At 39.5% G+C, this 23768-nt stretch overlaps 1 protein-coding gene across 1 annotated transcript in view; it reads right to left on the bottom strand.

The window, feature by feature from the left end:
* ITGA4 (integrin subunit alpha 4) overlaps positions 1-23768 on the bottom strand; it is a 56368-nt gene that overhangs the window by 6569 nt on the left and 26031 nt on the right. The window contains 10 exon segments of the mRNA XM_034785766.1: positions 938-1045; positions 2567-2657; positions 4099-4188; positions 4560-4639; positions 6228-6326; positions 8958-9108; positions 12675-12751; positions 14078-14227; positions 17204-17358; positions 23468-23622. Of these exon segments, the coding sequence (XP_034641657.1) occupies positions 938-1045; positions 2567-2657; positions 4099-4188; positions 4560-4639; positions 6228-6326; positions 8958-9108; positions 12675-12751; positions 14078-14227; positions 17204-17358; positions 23468-23622 (1156 nt within the window).

Here is a 23768-nt window from a genome sequence, read left to right as displayed (position 1 = left end):
ACCAGGGACTGTGTATTGTGGGTTCTGTACAGCAACAACCATGCCGTCTGGTATCAAATAATTAGCAGGACTTTGAGGGTGAGTAGAATCTAAAACCAAAACTGAGATGGTTTATTGGACAGGATTATGGAATGTAGGAATTCACACTTCCCTCTTAAAAATATACTGCATTCTACTCTTTACAAGAAATCTTCGGTACTCTAACACTGAATCCAGGAATGGGGAAAACAGACTGAACCACTCCTTAAAATTTAGAAATTGGCCCAATACTAAGCCCCAGGCAAGTGGAGACTCTAACTTCAATGAGGCTCCAATCAGAGTCTAATGTACTAGCTAGTATATTTCAGAGAAAGCATAGATTAAATACTGATATGCACTAAACCTAAATGTAACAAGTCCACCTCTACCCTGATATAACGCGACCCGATATAACACAAATTCGGATATAACGCGGTAAAGCAGTGCTCCGGGGGGGCGGGGCTGCGCACTCCGGTGGATCAAAGCAAGTTTGATATAACATGGTTTCACCTATAAAGTGGTAAGATTTTTTGGCTCCCGAGGACAGCGTTATATGGTGGTAGAGGTGTATTCACAGTATAAGTAAGGAGCCCCAGGCTATTTGACTCTTTTTGTAGAATACCTCAGTATATTTTAATTCAGCATTTATACTTCTCTGCTAATTCAGCATCAATACCCATGACAATTTCTGAAACGAGTGCATGTTTGGTTTATTAATTTATTTAGAATTGGTTGATGCACTAAAATAAGAGGAATTAAAATATTTAGGCAAAATTAATAAGTTTCACATACAATGTAGCTAAATAAGAAAAATTTAGATATGCCTTTTCAAGCACTGTTGTACTCCATCTACTTTTGTACTTTCATGTACTATATACAGAGCAGTATGTAAAATCATAATATAATAAAATAAACATACCTGGATATCCAGAATGTTAAACAGCTTTTCATCTCTTGGTGCAAAAGAATTAGGAACCATTATCTCCAAAGCTATAGCAGGAGCCATGCTCGGTCCAGCACTGATAACCTTGGGAGAAAGCATGCTACAGTAATTGAAACTTTCATTCACATACACTAATCAAGAAATGAATACACAGAATTCACACACTTACAGCAGCAATGGAGGCTTCCTAATGCTGGCTTGATAATAAAACTTGACTGTGAACTAGAGGGAAGCACCTCAAGAGAGGATAGTGCAGTTTATTTTCTACCCATATTGAATCCTTGATCTCTCTATTAATTCTGCTAATAAAGTGCCATTTGGGGTAGTGGTAGCTTTGCAGTATGACACTTGTCTGCTATGAGCTTCAGGTGGGATAGTCAAAAGGGTTTAAGGGAGTTAAGTGCCCAACTTTCATTGACTTTTAATCCACCAGTCTGCGATGGATATGAACTGGTAACCTAGAGAGACCCTATTACTAATCTCCAGGGCCAGCTAGTCCCCCCATGCTCTACACACAGTACTTGCTGTATACCAGCTCCTTGTGCAGCACTTGTGTTCAGTGAACAGATATGTAGTACAAATCACAAGTAGTTTTACAGCTGACTCCCCTGCTTTAGTAAATATGTACTGTCTAAGAAAACCCATTGAAAATTGTAAGCCAGGGTGAAGGAGGATATTATCAAAGGCCTAACTGAGAGTTAGGTACCCAGCTCCCATTGACTTTAAATGGAAGTTGGGCACCTAGCTCCCCTTTCTGTCCCCATCATCCAGGTCTATCATCAGTCTAAACCAGTGAAACTCACATGCATGTCTGGGTCAAATTCTGACCTCTGATGCAAAACAAATGAGCAGCAAAAGTTTCCTGACCTGCAGCACTCCATAAAGGTGACAGTCAAAGGTGCTTAACGGATGCTGGCTGTGGTTAACAGGGGCCTGGAATGAATGGACTTGCCATAAAGAAGTGACAGGAATAGGGAACCAAAGACTATAGGAGGCTATGGAAGTGTTCAAAGGCAATTAAGTGAGATAGGTTCTTTTTAATATGGCTTGCACCCTTAAAGGGAACTCCGACTTTAATTAGTGACTGATCCAGCTGCTATTGAAGTCAATAGCAGTGTTTCTATTGACCTGTAAGGGGCATAGATTATGCTTTTCAAGCACACTTTACTAGATCTATGGTGGCTTCATAGACAGAGAAACCAAGCCTAAAATTTGTAGGGGCACCCCATCTGGTGAGCTGAGCACACTCCCTACAGATGTTAATAGCTATTGTTGTTGTTGTAGTAAATTTAGTGCTACAGGTGTATTTTTCTCAAGCTTTTTGAAAGCACTTGCTGGAGGTATATGTTGATTGGTACACCCACAAATATAAACTGGTACTTGGATTCCAAGAATCTAGGGAGCTGCTTCTGTTAACGGCTACATGCAGAAGTTCTCACCAATCCCAGGATTTATGTATTTGTTTCTATATTAAGCACTTTACAAGAGCAACGCTTTCCCAGTAAGTTACAAGGTGAGGTGGAAGTGCCCTTTGTCTTATCTGTTGTTAAGAATTAACCTTTTAGAAAAAGAAGAGGAATGGTTTCTGTAAAGAATAGCTCTTACATGGAAAGTGAAGTTGATCTTCTCCTTCATGCAATTAATTGGTGAATTTTCCTCACTGGGTCCATAAACAAATGAAGTGGGTGATAGAGATCTACAGTAGTTAAAAATATAATTACAATAGGACAAAATTAGCACTATTTAGTATGCAATGTTAATATGAGCATTATCCTCTCTAGGCCAGACTGTCGTCTATGCAGGTCACTACAGAACTGGAAAGGTTGAATTAGCATCTAACTCAGCCCTGCAGTAGGGAAGGTCAAGGATAAAACCTGCTTTAATTTGGGCGGGACATCTCTGTGCCCACTCAATCCACAATGTGGTAGTGATGAATCACCATCATCCTCCAGCCCTACCCACTGATCCCCAACTCAGAGAGGGGCTTATAAAGGAGGGGGAAAATTATGACAAAGGGGCTAATCGTTTTTTACATCTCTGACTCATTTACCTCCCCTTTACCAGTGGGATTTCAGTCCCCTCCACCTTCAGAGAAAGACTCATCACAGGTATGGTTCAGTGGTTAGGTTATGAGGAATTATGGGTTTATTCCCAACTTTGCCACTGATTCTGAGAGATCTACAAGTAACATCAACCTTGTGCATCAGTTTTCTGAGATCTTCAAATGAAAAATGCTAGAGCTAAAATGTTAATTTTCCTGTAGTGGCTGCAATGGTGGATATGGTGGCAAGGGAAGTGGTGGGAGAGTGGAATGGAGATAGTGGAAGCAGTTGCTGCCCCTTCCCATCATTCGTTTGAAAGAAGTGTCCTGCTATACGAAGTAGCGTTCAAATATGCTGAGTCTGTCCCTCTGAAGCAGCATCTCTGTAAGCCCTTATACCAAGTGTCCTTTACATTTGTCATCACCTGACAAAGGAAAGGATCCTTAAAAAGTATCCCTGGGCATTCCTGCTACATGACTGCAATCCAATGATTATGGTACAGTGGGGTTGGGCAAATCAAGGCCCCGTTTAGAGGGGTCCGTCTGCCCAGAACAAAGTAGCTTTATTCATAGGCAAATTTATGACAGGCAGTAACACCAGCTGGGACAAGCTGAACAGCAAACAGTCAATATAGTTGAGTATAAAAGACAATGTGTTTGACTCAGGCAGTGGACAATTACACAAAAAAGCACAAGGCTGAGCAATTACCAACATGGAATTTGATAGGCTAAAGGATTAAAATATAGTTTTTGTTCACCTTTGCAGAAAACAGGATTAAGTGACAGAAAAGCAGGAACAAATAATACTACTATGATGGAAAAAGGTGTTATAGAAGAGCAAAGAATCAGTCCTCGGATATTAAATCTCAGCCCTCTTGGGGTTTTCCCCCCATTTTAGGGGAACAAACTGAAGCACAAAGTCTGCAGCAGAACCTGGAATAAAATCTAGATCTTCCCACTCCCAGTACTGCCATTTTTCACTAGGCCATGCTTCCTCTCTGAAGATCATGGGAGTTCAGCTGAGGTATGTGTTCTTTAATGGATAAACAACAATCTTATGCACATGGATATGCAGAGCAACCATTAACTTACTTACCCGTGGACATTTAGCTCGACCTCATGTTTCAGAGGTATGACTAAAGCTATGGAGTTATCCAACAGCAGGTCGTTATCCTCTTCATTTTTACTGTAGAAGTAAGCAGGGTGGGGGGATGGGAGGGAGAGGAGGAACTGTGTTAGAATACATCATACTCGGTGTGTTATCTCTAGAGATAACTAATTACATAAAACATACACCTTGCAGCTTATTTACATAACTTTTTTTGTAACTATCCATGTGCCAGTAAGAAATCATTTTTATGACAATGTTAGCAGAAATCTCATTATTTAAATAGCAATTATCTACTTTTTGTGGTTTCAGTTTCTCTATATTTTATGTAATAAATGAGCTTTCTTTTAGTTGTGCTTCATTAAGCCTTTGCTGTGCTCCCTATTCCGTTTTCCAAAGCTAGGGATATTTTTCATCAAACGCAGCAATTTTTATCAAGCAAGATTTACCAGGTAGCATTAACTGTGATGGTGAGGTCATCTTCTGCCCTGGTAAGTGAGCTTGCATCCAAGAGAAAACTAAAATCCATCTGTAGAAAAATGAAACACTGTTTGTGCTAAATGATTGGGTGTGTCTTAACAAATGTTTAAGATGAAATGTTACATCATTAAACTAATTTGAAATTTCCCTCCTTCTTAAATGTTTAACCTTTGTGAAAAATTCTAGAGTGCGCCGAATTATATTTTGCACAAGTTCAGCCCCCAGTTCATTAGGACATAATGCTTTTGTTTGTAATCTCAGTCAACCCAATCACTTTCCTACAAAACATTTGTAGGGAAGGTTAAGGTACAGAAAATGTATTGTGCTATAGATGAAGTTCCAGTTCTGGATTAAATGCATGGTCACAGCATGCCCTAAATACATTTCCACCCAAAGGGGGGGAGAGGATTTGGTGCTCCCTTCATTTCCTCTAACATGCACTCCCCTATAGCAGTGGTTCTCAACCGGGGGTCTCTGGCCCCCTAGGGGGTCTGCAAATAGTTGATGCACAGGTGGGCCTTGGAAAGAAAAAGATTGAGAACCCTTTCCCTGTACGATCTGCTTCCAAAAGGATACTCTGTTCCTGCTTGGCCAATTGCAGCAGAACTTTCAGGTTGCAATTTTGAGAAGCACTCAGCATTAATCTAACTCTGATCCCATTTAAGTTCCCAGTACAACTCCCAGATGCTTCAATGGGAGCAGAGATAGGCCAATGCTGAGCTCTTTTGAAAATCCCGACCTAAGGATGAGATTCTCTCCTTTGCTCTAGCCTCTGTATGGCAGGTTAAAGACAGACTGACTAAATAAACTTTGTCTCTAAGCTTTTAAACACAAATACCTCTCATACTCTTTGTAACTGAAAACTGAGATGTTATTGAATCTTTGGATTAAAAAAATCGTTTTCCGATTGTTAAAATCCTTTTAAACACATGGTAACTTCACATCAATATCCGTTAAAAGAACAAAACTAGAAAAGTAACATTTAAATGACTTCCTTGGTACAGTTCACCATAAAGCGAGCAAGATTACAGTACATACAATATGCCTGCTCTTGATACATTGTAATAACTAATTTGATTTGAATGCATTGTTTCAGATAAATTGTAGAAGGCTAATTTCTTGATAATGGAATGAAGGGTTTTTATTATTATTACTTTAAAGAAAAACACTGGCATACCTACAAAGTGTCTACTTAGGTGCAATAAACTGCATTCTGTTGTGTATATCTTGTCCTTGGTGTCTCAGTGCGATATTTCAACTTTGACTTAACAGAAACTCAGACCCTCACATAAATGCAATAATGGGGATAGTGTCCTCAATGAAGTAAAGCAAAAGGAAATGGGATGTCATGAGACATCTGACAAAACATTAACTCTTAATAAACTATTCCTAGAGCTGTGCCCATTCAAGTCTATGACTATGAGAAGCTCCGGTTCTCAATTATCATGGTGGCGAATATGGTATAGAGAGGAAGGAGGTGAGCAATAATTTATTTGTTGAACATTTTCATTCTAGCTTTAGCAGATCTTATGTAGAGTGTGTAATATAAAGTTTCCCCTTCCAAGTCATACATTTTAAGCACTTACTCATAAAACAAGACATAGTTTTAAAGATTAATAATTTCAGGTTTATTTTACCTTTGACAGATGATCTACATATAAATACCCAACACTGCAGTCAAGTCTCACTGCATGAGCTTCCTTATCTGATATTTCACAATGTATCTGTTTTTCTTCCTAAAATTAAAGAATGAAAAACAGTAACAGTTTTAAGTGATGAATCTAATGACCATTTAGCAAAGTTATGTCAGAAATTTCAAGCTACATATATGCCATAAAATTTCACTTTTGAGTATGTACTGTTTCAGTGAACATCAGTGGGAATTTACAAAATATTTCTGCTGCTAATAGTTGACTAGTCCAATGAGTCCATTTTGCTCAATTCCTTGCACCAATCAAATTATTTCATTACTTCTTCATATTCTGTTGGTTAATGAGTTGACTTTGCAAGTATATTGTCAACCTATTTAAGTCTAAAATTACCCTCTCAAAGATAAGAAGCCAAGTATAAACATCTTAGAAGTAAATTCTTTAAACAAAATAATACAAAAATTCTTTCCCTCTAAATTCTTTTTATCTCCTTTGCAATATTACCATTCATCTCCAGCTTTCTTTAAAAAAATAATTAAAAAAAAGGCCTGATCCAACAAGGTGCTCTGTACCTCCTGAGAACAGCTCAGAGGATCAGTCCCTGGAGGTTTTTAAAAACAGGAGAACAGGATAGACAAATATCTCTCAGGGATGGTTTATGTACACTTAGGCTAGGTCTACACTGGGGAAGGAGGGATCGATTTAAGATACGCAAATTCAGCTACGCGAATAGCGTAGCTGAATTCGACGTATCCGATCCAACTTACCCCGCTGTGAGGAGGGCGGCAAATCGACCGCTGCAGCTCCCCTGTCGATGGCACTTACTCCTACCTGGGCTGGTGGAGTACGCGCGTCGATTCAGGGATCGATTGTCACGTCCTGACGAGACGCGATAATTCGATCCCTGAGAGATCGATTTCTACCCACCGATCCAGGGAGGTAGTGAAGACAAGCCCTTAGTCCTGCTTTGGTGTGGAGGGATGCACTAGATCAATGGTTTTCAACCCTTTTTCATTTGCAGACCCCTAAAAATTTTGACTGGTGGTCTGGACTCCTTTGGAAATCTTGGACATCATTGGCCGACCCCCAGGGGTCTGTGGACCACAGGTTGAAAATCACTGTTCTATGATGATGATAACCTTTCGCTGATATAGTCGGCGGACCCCAGGTTGAAAACCACTGGATTAGATGATCTCTTGAAGTCCCTTTCCAGCCCTATATTTCTATGATACTAGGAGTAGGGACTTACCAAATTCACGGTCCATTTTGGTCCATTTCATAGTCATAGAATTTTAACAATCAATTGCACAATTTCAGATATTTAAATCTAAAATTTTATGGTGTTATAACCAAGGGGATCCCAACCCAAAAGAGGGATGTGGGAGGATTGCAAAGCTATTGTAATAGGATTGCAGTATTGCCACCCGTACTTCTGCGCTGCTGCTGCTGCTGGGGGGCACTGCCTTCAGAGCTGGGCAGCGGGCAGCACAGACGTGAGGGTCAGGTGGTATGAGGGGGGTCATTTTGGGGGGAGGCAGGGCTGGCCTTACGGGTGGGTGACTGTGGTCCGTCCCCTACCCTGAACACACACAGGCAGACCAAGGCCCCTTCAACTCCCAAGTGCTGAGCCTAGAGCCAGAGAGGAGCGGGGGCAAGGGTTCCTGGAACCTTTGTAGAAGTGCCACCAGCGCTGGAACAGGAGGGGCCATGCCCCCCCACTTTTCAATATGGGCATAGTTTTGGGGGCAGGGGCAGTGTTGCCCTCCAAACTGCAAGCCGCCACCAGGGGCTCTGCGCCTGCCCAAGGCTTGCAGTTGGGGGGGGGGTAACACCACCTCCTACCCCACAAACTTTGCTCATGTTAAAAAGTCCCCTGGCCCTCCTGGTTCCGGCGTTGCTGTATGGGGGTGTTCTGGGGGTGGGGGGTTTTCAGCTGTGCACCAGGGTCAAGGTGCTAGTCCTGGAGGGCTGGGGACGGACAGGACTTCCTCTTCTCTTGCAGGGGCCACTCCCAGGGCTGGGTCAAACTGCAAGAATTTCCACGGCTGCTCACTGTGCAGTGATCCCCGTCTCCTCCCCCACCCCCACCCCGCGGCTGGAGAGCAATGGGAGCAGGAAGTGGGGTGAGGGTGTGGAGCTTTCTGCAGTCGAGGGATGTTCCCAGAGGTAGATCATGAGCCCAGCACATGGTAGGGGTCCCAACTAGGGCGCCCCCAGTCCTGCCCCTCTCCAGTGGATTTCATGGAGGAGACCAGATTTTTCACTGCCATGAATTTAGTAGGGTCTTATCTATGAGGGAGGTTAAATACTAGTATTTCCAAATACATTTAGAAGTCACTACTTTTGTTCATTTACTGCAAAACTTTACTATTAAATAAAAAATTTGGCCAATTTGATTAAACTGTGCCCACTGTGTGGATGGATTAACTAAAGCTTTAAGCAGAAAATCTTGAGTGTTGTCAGCTTTCCCTACTTAGAGGTTTTTTTATCAACCCTACCCCATGGGTCTGAGCTCAGGTGGGTAACTCGAACCTCCACTTGTGCCACAACATCCACACAGCTATATTTAGTGTGCTAGTGTTAATCCCACTAGCATGAGTCTGTCTACCCCAGCTGGGAAGCTTGTTCTCAGCTGTAGTGTAGACATAGCTGTATGGTCTGTCCAGGTAATGTGAGAATGGTCAAGGAATTATGAGGACATAGAATTTCAATTCTTACCAGTTCTAGAACTCTGACAAAATAAAGACCTTTAGGGAGCTGTATGTGGAGGGCAGTTTCATATGCATCATCTCCAGCATTGCTCAGAGATATATTCAAGAGTAAAGTCTTCATACTTCCAACTGAAAGATACATTTTCTTTTCATGAGGTCTATAAAAATAAGGAATATATTTAAAATGTTATACTGTATGAGAAAACCAGTGATATGTACAACACGTACAGAGACAAGTGACCTCAGTAAAAAGGAGTGTGTCTGGAGAAAGGGGGGGAAAAAAAGCGAAACCCTTTCAATGTGATAAGGTATTTGCAAAAGCTCATCTAGCTGAAGGCAACTCAATTTTCCACTATTTAAACAGTACTCAATCCACCACAATGTTTCATTTGCATTGCACTTTTTAGGGTCTGAGTAATTGGAGTGCTAGTTCAGAGATGCATGACTAGTAAGGAATGCTGCTTACTCTTGCTAGGTCTTGTATCCCAGAGATGTAGAAGAATGTCTTCCTGCTTCAGCATCTCTAAGGGGAAGTTACTCCTTTGCAGAGGAGCCACATGAGATCTATGCACCACTTATGCCCTCAAGTTAAAGCTTGGCAGGCCCTCTGCATAGAGTAGAATTTCACCCAGAATGGAGAACATTAGAAGGAGGATGGCTATATCAACTGAATTTATTAAGGAAACATTCCAACAGGGCAATAAATATGTGCATAAATTGTAATGCTTATGTATGGTTGAGAGTTTCTGGTCTCACTAGTTGGGTTTTTCTCTGCCTTCTATTGAGATCTGCATTATTGATTTTTTTAAACACAGGGATTAATGCCTTGTATTTATATCCCTACGTTCCACATAAGGCTGCAGTCTTCAGCTTTCAATTGAGGTATGGGACTGAGTTAATGTGAAACAGGACAAAAGGAAGGTGAGTGAACATGCCTATTTTATGTTCTACCTAGTGTTCTATAATCATGTTACAAGTGAAGGCACCTAAGAGGTTCTAAAAGTAAACTTCAGTTTGACATTAAAGTTTAATTAAGACTTGCAAAAGAGCTGCCTAGAAATAGGCATTTATCAAATATTCTGGCTTGAAACCAAACATTAGTCACTGAACACCTTTGGGAAAGAAGTTGGCACTTAGACAAGCAACAGAAGGTGAAAGCACTGCATAAGCAGCTAGGTTCCAAGACAACATCAAATTAAAGAGAATCACAATGTTAACATTTCAGTAGTTGGATTTCTAGTTCACTTTACCTTTTAAAGTTATTTTACCACATTTACATAATTGCTATTCTACTCTTTTTCTGGAACACATTTTACTGCAACTTGATTCATTAACAAGGTGCCGTGAAAAAGATGCCCACCAGCTTAGTACATAAAGCACCAGGTGCACATCTGGGAGTGTGACAAAGCTGAACTAGAGCTTTTCCCTGGTAATCATATTTCATTCTTCATTAAAACATGCATAATGCATATTTGAAATTTATAGAGCAGACCAGAATCTAAGCAATAGAAACAGAATAAGGTAGTGCATACATGCTGAACCATAACCCAAGAAGTAAAGGACAAGAGTCAAGTATTTCAGTGACAACCCCTATACAATTCCATTCATTTAGGAGACATTTGTCTTAAAAAAAAAAAAAAAAAAAAAAAAAAAAGCATTTGCTTTGCTGTTTCTGGATAATGAATGCATTCTGTCTAGACAAAATAAATTAATGCTTCACAGCTAACCAGTTTTTAATCAAGATACTAGGGCAAAAAGTAATTTAAGGTGATATTTCACACTTTATCAAGATATGTAGCCTATTTATTTTAGTTGAAAAAGATGGTACAAATTCTTGTACTCTATTTCCATCCTGTAAAATGTAATGGTATTTATAAACCTGCTTAACTTGTATTAATGCTAGTGAAAATACTCCAAATCCTTTACCTTAGAAAAAAGCAAAATTTTTCAGGCAGTACTATCTTAAAGCCTAAGAAAATGGTTGAGGGAAGGAGAAGAATCTTACTCTGAAATCCATGAAGACTCAAAAGCCTGTGCCCAGAATCACATAGAAGTCATTAATCAAAATAACATGATTATAGTAATATTTATGTACCATTTTAAGATGTTTTACAAGGTGAAACTAGCAGCTCAATTCAATAGGACCTGTAAAAATCTGAATATTCATAAAACAAAACCACGTTCAATCAGGCAGCTAGTTCCATGTTGTATCAGGGATATGCAGCAGATAAAATTTCTCAGCCCTCAGGGTTTGCAAAGAGCCACGGAAGCCAGGTTCTAATCATGAAACTCAATGAAACTGATAGGCAGCAAATTTAAAACAAAAACAAACAAAAGGAAGTACTTCTTCATACCATACACAATCAACCTGTGGAACTCATTGCCAAGGGATGTTGTGAAGGCCAAAGTATTACTGGATTCAAAAAAGAATTAGATACGTTCATGGAGGATAGGTCCATCAATGGCTATTACCCAAGATGTATGCAGTGTTGTTGTAGCCATGTCAGTCCCAGGATATTAGAGAGACAAGATAGGTGAGGTAATATCTTTTATTGGACCAACTACTGTTGGTGAGAGAGATGGACATGGATTCAGCCCCATGCTGTGTGTGTCCCTAAGCCTGTGACTGCCTGATGCTGGGACTGGACAACAGGGGATGGATCATGCAATAATTGCCCTGTTCTGTTCATTCCCTTTGAAGTTTCCGGCATTGGTCACCGTGTGAAGACAGGATACTGGGTTAGGTGAATTATTGGTCTGACCCAGTATGGCCATTTTTATGCTCTCATACTTGGGGAGAGGAGGAGGGAGATGGCATGAACAGATCTTTTAAAATCTCACTCAAAAAAGAATTCAAATTACACTGGATAGGAACGCTGTCACGTGAATTGAAAACTAGCTGAAGGGTAATGATAGTATCTCACAGAGGAAGAGTGTTTAGTTCTGCAGAGATCCAGTCTTAATGAACTGTCATGACATTTAAATAAAATTAATAGTCTAGCATGAGAATGAAATTTAAGGATGATAGCAAATTGGAAGGAGCTGCAAACACCTGTGTGGACCAAGAAATACTACAAAGGACCTAAAGAGATTAGGAACATGGGTGAAAAGTTATAAAATGAAATTCAGCTTGGAAAATGCAAGCTAGTATATCTAGGGGAAAAGAATCCAAACCACACATAATGCCCAACCATCTGGTGCCTCGATCATTAGTGTTAAACTGTACCGTGAATATTTTTAAGTAGTTCTTTTTCCTTATTTCATAATTGAAATAGTAAATACAGCAATCTGCTAGCACAAAAATGAAGTATGTCCTTTTGTACACTGCAAGTATAGTCATAACAGCAGTAGAAAGTTTAATTCTTGTCAGTTAGAAGGGGTCTAAATTTTGGATGTGCAGCGAGCTACATGCATCTCAGTACATCTGAATTAGAAATTTCGAAGTTTATTTTTATGAACAACAACATGCTTTTTTGGTAATATCTTATGAGTATAATTGAAAAAGAACTGTTCTCATGTATAATTACATTACTGTTATACTTTCTGAAAGGTTGTTTGTTTAATAATCTTTAATTGGAAACTAATTTTTATTCCTGTAATGTTTGCTTAGGGAACTCAGTCTACTTTTGCAAATTAATTTTATCTAGATAGCAAGGAAAACTCAATTAGACAAATAAAGCCCTACTCAGTCTCATTCAGCAGACGGAAGTCATATTGTACTTACTTTGGAAATGCAAGTTTTCCAGAAACTGTCAAGTCAGCAGAACAGTTTTTTCTGGAACAAAATCTTGCAAAAACCATCTGTGAAGAGATGACAAAAGTGAAAATATTTCAAAACAGTGTGTACACAGTAACAGATACAAAGTAATTCTAATGCACGTATCACCATGTTCTTATCAAAGCATCGTGAGTGCCCAATAGCCCTTGCTACTGAAGGAGGAGCTAAATCAGGTGGTGACTTGCCATTTCTCTGGCCACATGCACTGTACATAGAACCACAGACACAGCATTCTGTCTCATGCTAAGGGTCTAATTCTTGGGCCAATAGAGATACGATCAGCCAATACTAAAAGGTACATGCAAGGACAAAGCATTTTAGGGGACTGAAGTTCCTGGGACAGTTCTGCAATCTCCTATGATAGGGCAGCAGCTACCCAGGCTACACAGTTTATCTCAGTAAAGACTGCCTATGTGATATTAGGTTTCTTTGACAGTAGTGATGTGAGTTGGTTGTGTCAGTGCTGTGGTTATTAAAGTTCCACCGAATAAGTGTATGTCACTGTATTGCAGTATGGCACGCAGCAAGATTCTCTTTTGTTAAGACTGTATGTGGGTCCAGAAATGGAAAGTTGAGATGGACAGCACAAGTAAGGATATTTTGCCAGTTAGAAGAAACCTTAGGCATCCCAAAATTCTGGCTGTCAATTTTATTTTGAATTTGTGAAACTTATTACTGGTGAGGAGTCAGAATAATGTTATTTAATTATACCAATTACAAATCATAAGAACACTTTGACTTTTGCTCCTGGAGGAGGGGGAAGGGGAGGGAAATAGCTTAATTATGATACTGTAATGTATGGTTTTTCCAATCACTGTGCTTGAACACTTGGGAGTAGCTCGAGATAATACATACTTCATCAACATTGTTGAAATAATGGAGTATAAATTAACGTAAGCAGCGTGCTGGGTATCTAACATGCAATTCATGCTGGGATTTGACTCAGCAGATCATGTGAAACTAGAAGACTGGTAAGAAAATGTCTAGTACTAACACCAATATACCTAAAACAATAAGAGAATATAATTAATAAGAGATAATTACGTGCTTCAGTATAATCCTGTGCCACTTCATATGTACCATTAGAGTAAAAAATATAAAATACAAACTAGATGTATGTTCTGTAAGCAATGCATCCTTTAGACAAAACTTAGCATTCTACTTTTAGCCTACTGGTTTATTTAATAAAATCAAGGCATTTTTAATGTCCCTGTCACCATGAGATCTAGACACCAATTCAGAAAATGTGTTCCTTAGTTATACTACACTATGTGAAATTTTCTCTAGATAATGATTTACAATGTGCATTCATTTTGTTGAAGTTGAGACAAAAATATCCATATCTTAACCTTGTTTTTTATAATGTCTTTTTCTTTCCTCTGCTGAAGAACTGGTTCAAGTGGTGGGAATTCCTCCACACTTCTTTTCATTATAACATGATGCCCAAGATGATAAGTTGCTTCAATGTGTATAGGAGTCAGGATATCCCTTACATCTTTCTATGAAAATTGGAAACCTAATGAGTTAATCATATAAAACAGACATGTATATAAAGAAAACACTGCAAGTTTATCTCTATTTTCATACATACAATCACTTCCTAAACCACAGAAATGAAATCTTCTTCTTTGAATATACCTTTTTCTTCCCTACTTCTCCATGACTTCTGAGCTAATTTTCATTAACAATAATGAGATGAGAGCAGTCACTTCATAACTGAAGAGTGTATTTTATGATTAAACAACAATTGTTAATTGAAACTTTATTTGGTGGAAGACCCAACAGAATTTTCTTTGGCACCAGGTTGACTGTTTTATTTTAAAATATTTATGGTCACAGTTTAGTAATTTTGCATTTTCCAAGTAAGGGTAGGTGAAAGAGAAGGGCAATGGACAAATGGGACAAACCCAGACAGGCACAATGGATCAGGTATTTCTGAGAAGTCTAAAAAGGCTCTGCGAGTACACATAAATAGGATATGGAGCTGGGACGGAGAGAGGGGGTTCCCCTGTCTTTATATTTTGTACTCTGCATTAAGATGATTAAACTGCTCAATAAATCGTAATTTCAACATTAAACCTTGACCGTGTAGGAATGCCACAAATCGAAGCCCAAATCCCAAGTTATATACTTGTAAAAACTGAACAGCCTGAAGCACTGAGTTTTACAATAGCAAACTTGATTAAATTATTCCCTAGGTACCCGAGACAGACAGCCACTGATCGTCCTTCCACATGTCCACTGCTTTCATTCTTATCTACAGGCTTTCTTTGACCATATCACATGTTATCTAATTCACAATAGTTTTCCATAAGGTCTTCTCTGCATCTGCTGTATATTACTTTCATTATATTAATTAGCTATTAATTATTCTTTACTCAAAATATATATAATGTACATGCTTTCCTGTAAGGACTCTATTTGACAGACATTCACACTTAGTTAACTTTAACAGCTTCATACAGGCATAGAAGACTCAGTGAGGTGATGGGGGCAGTCTTGATATTACTACTAAAGAATTTAAAAGGAAATGGAGTATTATGGAAAAATTTTACATGAGATCAATTATATATAATCACAAATTAAATGTCAAAATAAGCATGCATGTATAGATTTTCAATTAAAACATGTAATGGATATGTGATAACTGTGAAAAGTTTTAATATAAATCTTAAAATCACCTTTAGGTTTAGGTTTCTCTAAATTAACCTGAGGATAAAACAGCATCACAGCACTTCACACACACAGACAATGCATATGTATCCAAAGCATATTGTATTCCATAGACTAAGAGTCTTGTGATGCAAAATATGGACAGTCTCACTGAGATCACGTCACATGTGTGCTATTACCAATGGGCTAGAGTCTATTCAGTGTGAGTAAAGGTGGCAGAATCTGGCCCAATGCAAAGTTAGGACTACATTAAAATATGGTTATCTATGTTGCACCATCCACAAAATTCCTATGTAGATCTTGCCTGAAGAAACCTTTATCTTCATGCAATTATATATAGGAAATAAACTATTCTAAATGCAGATCTGGACTAGATCACTGGGCAACCAGACTTTTGGCTGGTGGGCTCAGCCCTTTTTCTGGGCTTCTGGACCAGCCAGATGATCAACTGATGATGATACTCACTAAGCTTGGCCTAGTCTTGATTTATGTATCGCCACCTGAGCACTAATCTGTGCTTCTGCTCACTCTTGCCTAAAGACCTGGGTCCAAAAGCCTTATAAGCTACCACCTGGATCTATACAGGCAACCTCTGATCTCTGGGTAGAGAACAGAAATCACCTGGTGATGTGGCGCCCATTTCCTGTGGTGGCGTATGGACCTGTTGACTGTACAGTTATTCCCTGATGGCTGCTATGGTTCTGTCACGAGAACCCTCACCTATGGAGAAGTCCCTTTTGATAGGCTGCTCTTTCCCAGAAGGTGGAAGAATGGGAGAGATCAGCCAATCAGATTCTGCAAGTGTTGATGCACAGCCTAGTGCTCCCTTTCTTTCCCCCTTACCAAGAGTACTAGGAGCGTTGTATGCTGCAGCAGGTAGGGAGCAGCTACTCCTACTGCCATCTATGCAAAATTATTTACATATGTAAATCATACAAATTATTTAAATTTAGGCAAACATTATGTAGATATTGAAAGCAGAGTCAGGATACACCAACATATATATTAAAAGGAAAAAACAAAATCCATGTAAACATAGTGGACAAATAGACAAATTTATCCTGTGTGTAACTCTGCTGGTATCACCAGGGATGAGTTTGGCCAAGTTAGTTAAAAATTAAAATTCTATTTTAAAATGTTACCAAAAAATTAAAATGTGTAAACAAAAATATTAAGCAAAAATCAAACCGTAGCGTGGCCCACAAAATTTTACCAGCACACCCCTAAATCCCAATCTATCTAAATACACCATTTCAGTAATTTGTTGAGTCGGCTCAGCACTACTGATCAGATGTTGACATATAGGATTCTCTTGCACCTATAGTGAATCTGTGCAATATCTTCCCAGTAGCCACAAAGTTTGCCATCTGTCTCTCGCTCTCTCTTCCCTAAAATAGGGTCAAAATGGTAAAAATAATTACCAAGATTTTTTAAATCCTACTATCACCCCAAATATAGGAATGCCTATATTCTCCTAGTGGAGACAGCTGCATAATGTTAATAGGTACACATTCCTGCTGACATTAACGATGCTGGCACACACTTAAAAAAGTCAAGAGAGTCACGTTGACTTATCCATTAAGCAGCAAAGGGTGGAGAAGCAGGGTGTGGGTGCGTGAGGGATTCAACATTTACTTAATGGACAAAGTTATGATCTGCTAGGACAGACATTTTATTTTTTAATTTCGGTGAGGGTATCATAAATAGACTATGTAAAAACTTTTTTTTAAAGTAGGTAGATACCCTTACACACATGACAATGTTACGGTATTAAACAAAATAGATACTAAAGATTACATTACCTTCAAAAATGCTGGATGATTTTTGCAGGTAACATTGCTGTTGTAAATCTCCATACTTCCTGAGACCATATCTGATGTTCCATTAGAAGAAAAGTAAAATCTTGCAGGAGTGTTTGTTTTTCTGCTTACATCTATGCTCAGGTCATAAAGCAGTACTGCAAGATTAAAAAGCAAGTAAGTAAAAGCTTTTTACAAAATATCTTTGAAACATGTTTATTTTCACTCATTTAAGATAGGAGTTATACCTCATCACTTACAAATGGAGTGCTGGATACATAATGTCTGTCTCAAAATGCTCTAAAGAGCATCATGTTAAAGGCATTTTCGAACCTTTGGGAATATACACAAAGCTATAATTTAAAAGGAAAAAATAACTTCACAATTTTTAAAGAAAACATATGTATGCAGATACATAACACATTCTCTTAAATTTATTATTTCCCTTCTGACTCTCAGAGCCAAACTCATCCCTAATATGAGCCCGTGGCTCCACTAAAATCAATGGAGTTGCATGCATTTACACCAGGGCTGATTTGGGTGTATTGTTATTATATTTTGATAAATATAGCTAGAATCTGACTGAGAAAACCCAGTGTCAGTCAGTCACAGAACTGGCATTAAAATTTCAGCAAACAGTAGACAAGAATAGATTCAATGACTGAAATTTAATTTAAGATAAATACAAAAAACTGTAAGATCCTAAATCACAAATAGAACACTGTGGATAATCAAATCACAAGCAAATTTTGGAACACCATTGTTTTAATACTTCATTGCTTCATTTCTGTTGTGACTTGAGTTTACGTATTCTGGGTTTTGTGTAGCTCCTCCTCCCCCTGTTGCCATTACTATTACCCAAGGCCTGAATTCAACAAGGGTACATAAGCAGTGCTCAACTCTTAAGCATGCTGAATTGGGGACTGTTGCAGACAAACACAAAACTCCGGGAATCTGAACTCCAAACCTTTCAATTCACCCTTAAAATTATTAGTAGTTATGCTTACAATACTTATATATTCTACTCGTGGAGACACAAACTATTTTAATTTTTAAAGCATTTCAGTTCACTTAATATAGTAATTGTGTTCTCTTCAAACAACTCTTTTCAATAAAAAAGAAATATGTATGCTATCTAGTCAAATTTGGAAAGGAAAAAAGCTGTTTCAGATAGGTTCATCATGTGAATTCTTGATCCCATGGAGACTTTTCAAAGCAATTATACATATTTAAAGAATCAGCATTATTTAAGTAGCTCCTTTCTTATTTTTTCTACCATTTTACATGTTACAATTAAATGCTTTAATCATATAATAAAAGGACTCGTGTAGTAAAACTAAAAGTGTACCCAACTCAAATTCTGTAAGAGCGATTCCCTGTTCTGTGCTTTTGAATCTCTCTCTCTCTCTCTGCCTAACTGACTAAAGAGCAGAGCAATGCATTCAGTCATCAAAGTTGGCAGCATCTCATACTGCATTTTCTCCATTGCACTATGGAAGGTTGTAATGGGCAACATTTCTGTACCATCCTGATCAGTAATGCCTTGGATGAGACTGCTTTCAGAGGACCAACAATGTTACTGCTGGTCAGCTAGTATGGATCTTCACTGAGTATTGATATTTGTCCTTCACTAATTTCCTACCTGCCTGCAATGTGACGATCCAGGACTAAATCAAACTGACCTTGGGCATGGCAATTTTTCACACAAATCTGGCGCTAGGTTTTGTGGGTCCCTATACAAGGTGAAACACAGGGTCGAAGATGCACTATGTGAACGAAGGAAGGTTAGGAAAGTAAGCGTAGCACTTTTTCATGCTAGTCCAGGAAGCATTTTTGGCAGATGGGAAGGAGTTTGGATTGGAGCCCTTGCCCTTATGAAGCAGTGACAGGTACAAAGTTTAGCAATTCAAAGGTCTACCCTCACCCCCATTACACTGCTTTGCCTTTGTACTTCTTTATGAACTTTAACATAGACAATTCTGCTATGTCCTTTAACCTAGCTGGCCCTACTAAGGATTTACAAAGTTGCTTAAACTCAGGAGAAGTATGATGGCTCAGAGGTGGACCTAAGAAAGTTTGGAGTTCATTTCAAAATACCAAAATAATCAATCAATCCAAATAAATAATGTACCTTTTCCTGAACACTCAAATTCTCATTGAGAATAGAAGAATAAAACAAATTTAGAGTCTCTAGACCATCCTGTTATGAAGATAAGCCATTTTCTCCCCACCCGCCCCCAAAATTAAAAATTTTGAATTTTTTGAAGACTGTATAGGTTTTTTAACCTCCCATATCTCAAAAGGCGTTTGCCTTATTAGTTATATGTTTTCTCAAAAATTCTCTAGCAACTCTGCTACCACTTATGATAAAACTTATACAGCTTTTATTTGTTTAGATGATTAAGGGTAAAAATTCAGGCATATTAATTGAAAACTAGTTATAATCTTAACTACAGGATTGCCCCTCTGATATAATGTGTACGACTTCTTTTAGTAGTAATGTAGCTAATGAAATATTCATAGATTTTAAGGCCAGAAGGGACCATTATAATGATCTAATCTGATCTCCTGCATAAAACAGGTCAAAGAACCTCATCCAATAATTTCTGCTTCAAGCCTATGGCCTGTGCTTGAGGTATAGCATATCTTTTAAAAAAACATCCAGTCTTGATTTTAAGACTTCAAGCGATACAGAATTTACCACATCACTAAATAAATTATTTCAATAGTTAACTATCCTTGCTATTACAAAACAGTGCCTTATTTCTTGTCTGAATTTGTCTAGCTTCAGCTTCCAAACATTGGATCTTGTTACACCTTTTTCTGCAGATTAAAAAGCCATCTACTATCAGAAATCTATTCCCCATGCAGGGACTAGTAAACTGGGATCAAACCACCTCTTAACTTTCTCTTAGATATACTAAATTGATTGAGCTTCTTTAGCACGTGTGGGCAAACTACAGCCCGCCAGCCGATTTAATCCGGCCCTTGAGCTCCCACTGGGGAGCGGAGTTGGGGGCCACTCCGCGAGCACATGCTGCGGCTCCCGGAAGCAGTGGCATGTCCCTCTTCCAGTTCCTATGCAGAGGCGCAGCCAGAGGACTCCACACGCTGCCCTGTCTGCAGGCGCTGTCCCAACAGCTCCCATTAGCTGGAAACTGCAGCCAATGGGGCTGCAGAGGTGGTGCCTGCAGATGGGGCAGCGCCTGCAGATGGGGCAGCGCGCAGAGCCGCCTGGCCGCACCTCCGTGTAGGAGACAGAGGGGGGACATGCCGCTGCTTCCGGGAGCTGCTTGAGGTAAGCGCCGCCCAAAGCCTACACCCTTGAGCCTCTCCCGTGCCCCAAACCCCCACCCCAGCCCTGATCCCCTTCCCACTCTCCGAACCCCTCAGTCCCAATCCTGATCCGCATCCCACCCTCCAAACCCCTCAGTCCCAGCTCGGAGAACCCTCCTGCATCCCAACCCCCTCATCTCCAGCCCCACCCTAGAGCCCGCACCTCCAGCCAGAGCTCACACCCTTCGCACCCCAGCCCAGAACCCCCTCCCACACCCTGAACTCCTCTTTTCTGGCCCCACTCCACAGTCTGAATCCCCAACCAGAGCCCTCACCCCCTCGTGAACCCCAACCCCAATTCCGTGAGAATTCATGGCCCACCATACAATTTCCATATCCAGATGTGGCCCTCGGGTCAAAAAGTTTGCCCACCCCTGTTCTTTAGTCTTTCACTCTAAGGCTTTTTTTCTTATCTGAAGCTTTCCAATTTGTGAACATCCTTTTTGAAATGATGGGCCAGACTTGGACAGAGTGTTCCAATTATGATCTCATAAATAGAATAATAGAAAATCATAGAATCATAAGATATCAGAGTTGGAAGGGACCTCAGGAGGTCATCTAGTCCAACCCCCTGTTTAAAGCAGGACCAATCCCCAACTAAATCATCCCAGCCAGGGCTTTGTCAAGCCTGACCTTAAAAACCTCCCTAGGTAACCCATTCCAATGCTTCACCACCCTCTTAGTGAAAAAGTTTTCCCTAATATCCAACCTAAACCTCCCCCACTGCAACTTGAGACCATTACTCCTTGTTCTGTCATCTGCTACCACTGAGAACAGTCTAGATCCATCCTCTTTGGAACCCCCTTTCAGGTAGTTGAAAGCAGCTATCAAATCCCCCCTCATTCCTTTCTTCTGCAGACTAAACAATCCCAGTTCCCTCAGCCTCTCCTCATAAGTCATGTGCTCCAGCCCCCTAATCATTTTTGTTGCCCTCCGCTGGACTCTCCAATTTTTCCACATCCTTCTTGTAGTGTGGGGCCCAAAACTGGACACAGTACTCCAGATGTGGCCTCAACAATGTCGAATAGAGGGGAATGATCACATCCCTCGATCTGCTGGCAATGCCCCTACTTATACAGCCCAAAATGCCGTCAGCCTTCTTGGTAACAAGGGCACACTGTCGACTCATATCCAGCTTCTCATCCACTGTAACCCCTAGGTCCTTTTCTACAGAACTGCTGCCTAGCTATTCGGTCGCTAGTCTTAGCAGTGCATGGGATTCTTCCGTCCTAAGTGCAGGACTCTGCACTTGTCCTTGTTGAACCTCATCAGATTTCTTTTGGTTCAATCCTCTAGTTTGTCTAGATCCTGCTGTACGTTATCCCCACCCTCCAGCGTATCTACCACTCGTCCCAGTTTAGTGTCATCTGCAAACTTGCTGAGGGTGCAGTCCACACCATCCTCCAGATCATTAATGAAGGCATTGAACAAAACCGGCCCCAGGACCGACCCTTGGGGCACTCTGCTTGATACCGACTGCCAACTAGACATGGAGCCATTGATCACTACCCATTGAGCCCGACGATCTAGACAGCTTTCTATCCACCTTATAGTCCATTCATCCAGCCCATACTACTTTATCTTGCCAGCAAGAATACTGTGGGAGATGGTATCAAAAGCTTTGCTAAAGTCAAGGAATAACACATCTACTGCTTTCCCCTCATCCACAGAGCCAATTATCTGTGTATTCAGAAACAGTATATTCAGATGTAATATCTTCCTAATCCTACTTGGTATTCTCCTGATTATACATCCAAATTATACATCACATTCACCCTTTTTGCTACAGTATTGAATGAGGAAGCTCATGTTCAATTGGTTCTCTGCCATGACCCCCAAGTCTTTTTCAGAGTTATTGCTTTCCAGGACAGGATCCTCCATCTTATAAGTGTGACCTATATTCGTTCTTCTTAGATGTATGAACTTGCATTTAGCATCCTAACCAAGCAATCTATGTCAGTCTGTATAACCGACCTGTCCCCGTCATTATTTATTACTCCACCAACTTTTATGTTATAAGAAAATTGTATGAGCAATAATTTTGTATTTTCATCCGGATCATTGATAAATATATTTAATTAGCATTGGGCTGAGAATAGAACCTTGTGGGACCTTACTAGAAAACCGTCCATGTAATGACAATTCCCAATTACTTTTTGTGATCTATCAGTTAACCAATTTTTAATTCATTAATATGGGATGCCTTGAATTTGTAGAGTGCTATATTATCAGAATGTCATGAAGCACTGAGTCAGATGTCTTAAAGAAGTCTAAGTATGTTGTTTCAACACAATTATCCTTATCAACCATCCTATAATCTCATAAAAACATTAGTCTAACTATCTTTGATAAAACCATCCGGAGTGGTGTTAATTTTGTTAGTTCAAGTCCACTGGAACTTCCCCGTTGTTCCGAGATCTGTTAAACATCAACATTAGTGGCTCAGAGAGCTCCTTTGCCAATTCTTTTTATACTTTTTGGGTGCAATTATCTGGTCCTAGTAATTTACAAATGTTGAATTTTAATAGTTGCTGTTTTATATCCTTCCCAGTTGATGGTGGAACAAAAAGTATTTCATTATCACTGTAAGACATGAATACATGCTCATTCTTTCCAAATACAGAATAGAAATATTTATTGAATTCTGCCTTTTCTGCATCATGATTGCTAATTTACCATTCTTGTCTAGTACTGGACCCATACCATTGTTTGGATTTCTTTTGTTCCATATATATTTAAAGAATTATTGTTTATTCTCCTTAATCCTACTGCCATAGCTTTTTAGTGATTTTTCATAGTGATACCTACTGTGTTCAGGTTGATGGATTACTTTACAAACACTGTATTTGTTTATATTCCAAATGGTAAAATATTCTACAGCATGGAAACTGATCCATGTATTCAATACAAAATATTTATCAAGTAGCTTACCAACATAACCAGGGACGTCTCGTCCTTTATAGGTAAAGCAAAGCATTAAATTCACACACACAGCAGGCTGGCCATTTTCCGCACATTCCAGATTAGTTCGATTTACAGCATTAGGGTGTTTTAAAAAAGCTTCAACAACCACCACTGGTCTTGTTCTAAGAATACAAAACAGTTTATGGTCACAAAATGCTTCAGCATGAATTTATAATTACCTCTGCACACATTTGTTATTTTCAAATATAATATTTATGATAGTGTCTTATCTTATACACGGTAAGAATAAAAATAGAATTTTACATGT

The sequence above is a fragment of the Trachemys scripta genome, chromosome 11 (genome assembly GCF_013100865.1).
Source record: "Trachemys scripta elegans isolate TJP31775 chromosome 11, CAS_Tse_1.0, whole genome shotgun sequence".
Classification (NCBI taxonomy): domain Eukaryota; kingdom Metazoa; phylum Chordata; order Testudines; family Emydidae; genus Trachemys; species Trachemys scripta.
This window is presented reverse-complemented; position numbering and strand designations above follow the sequence as displayed.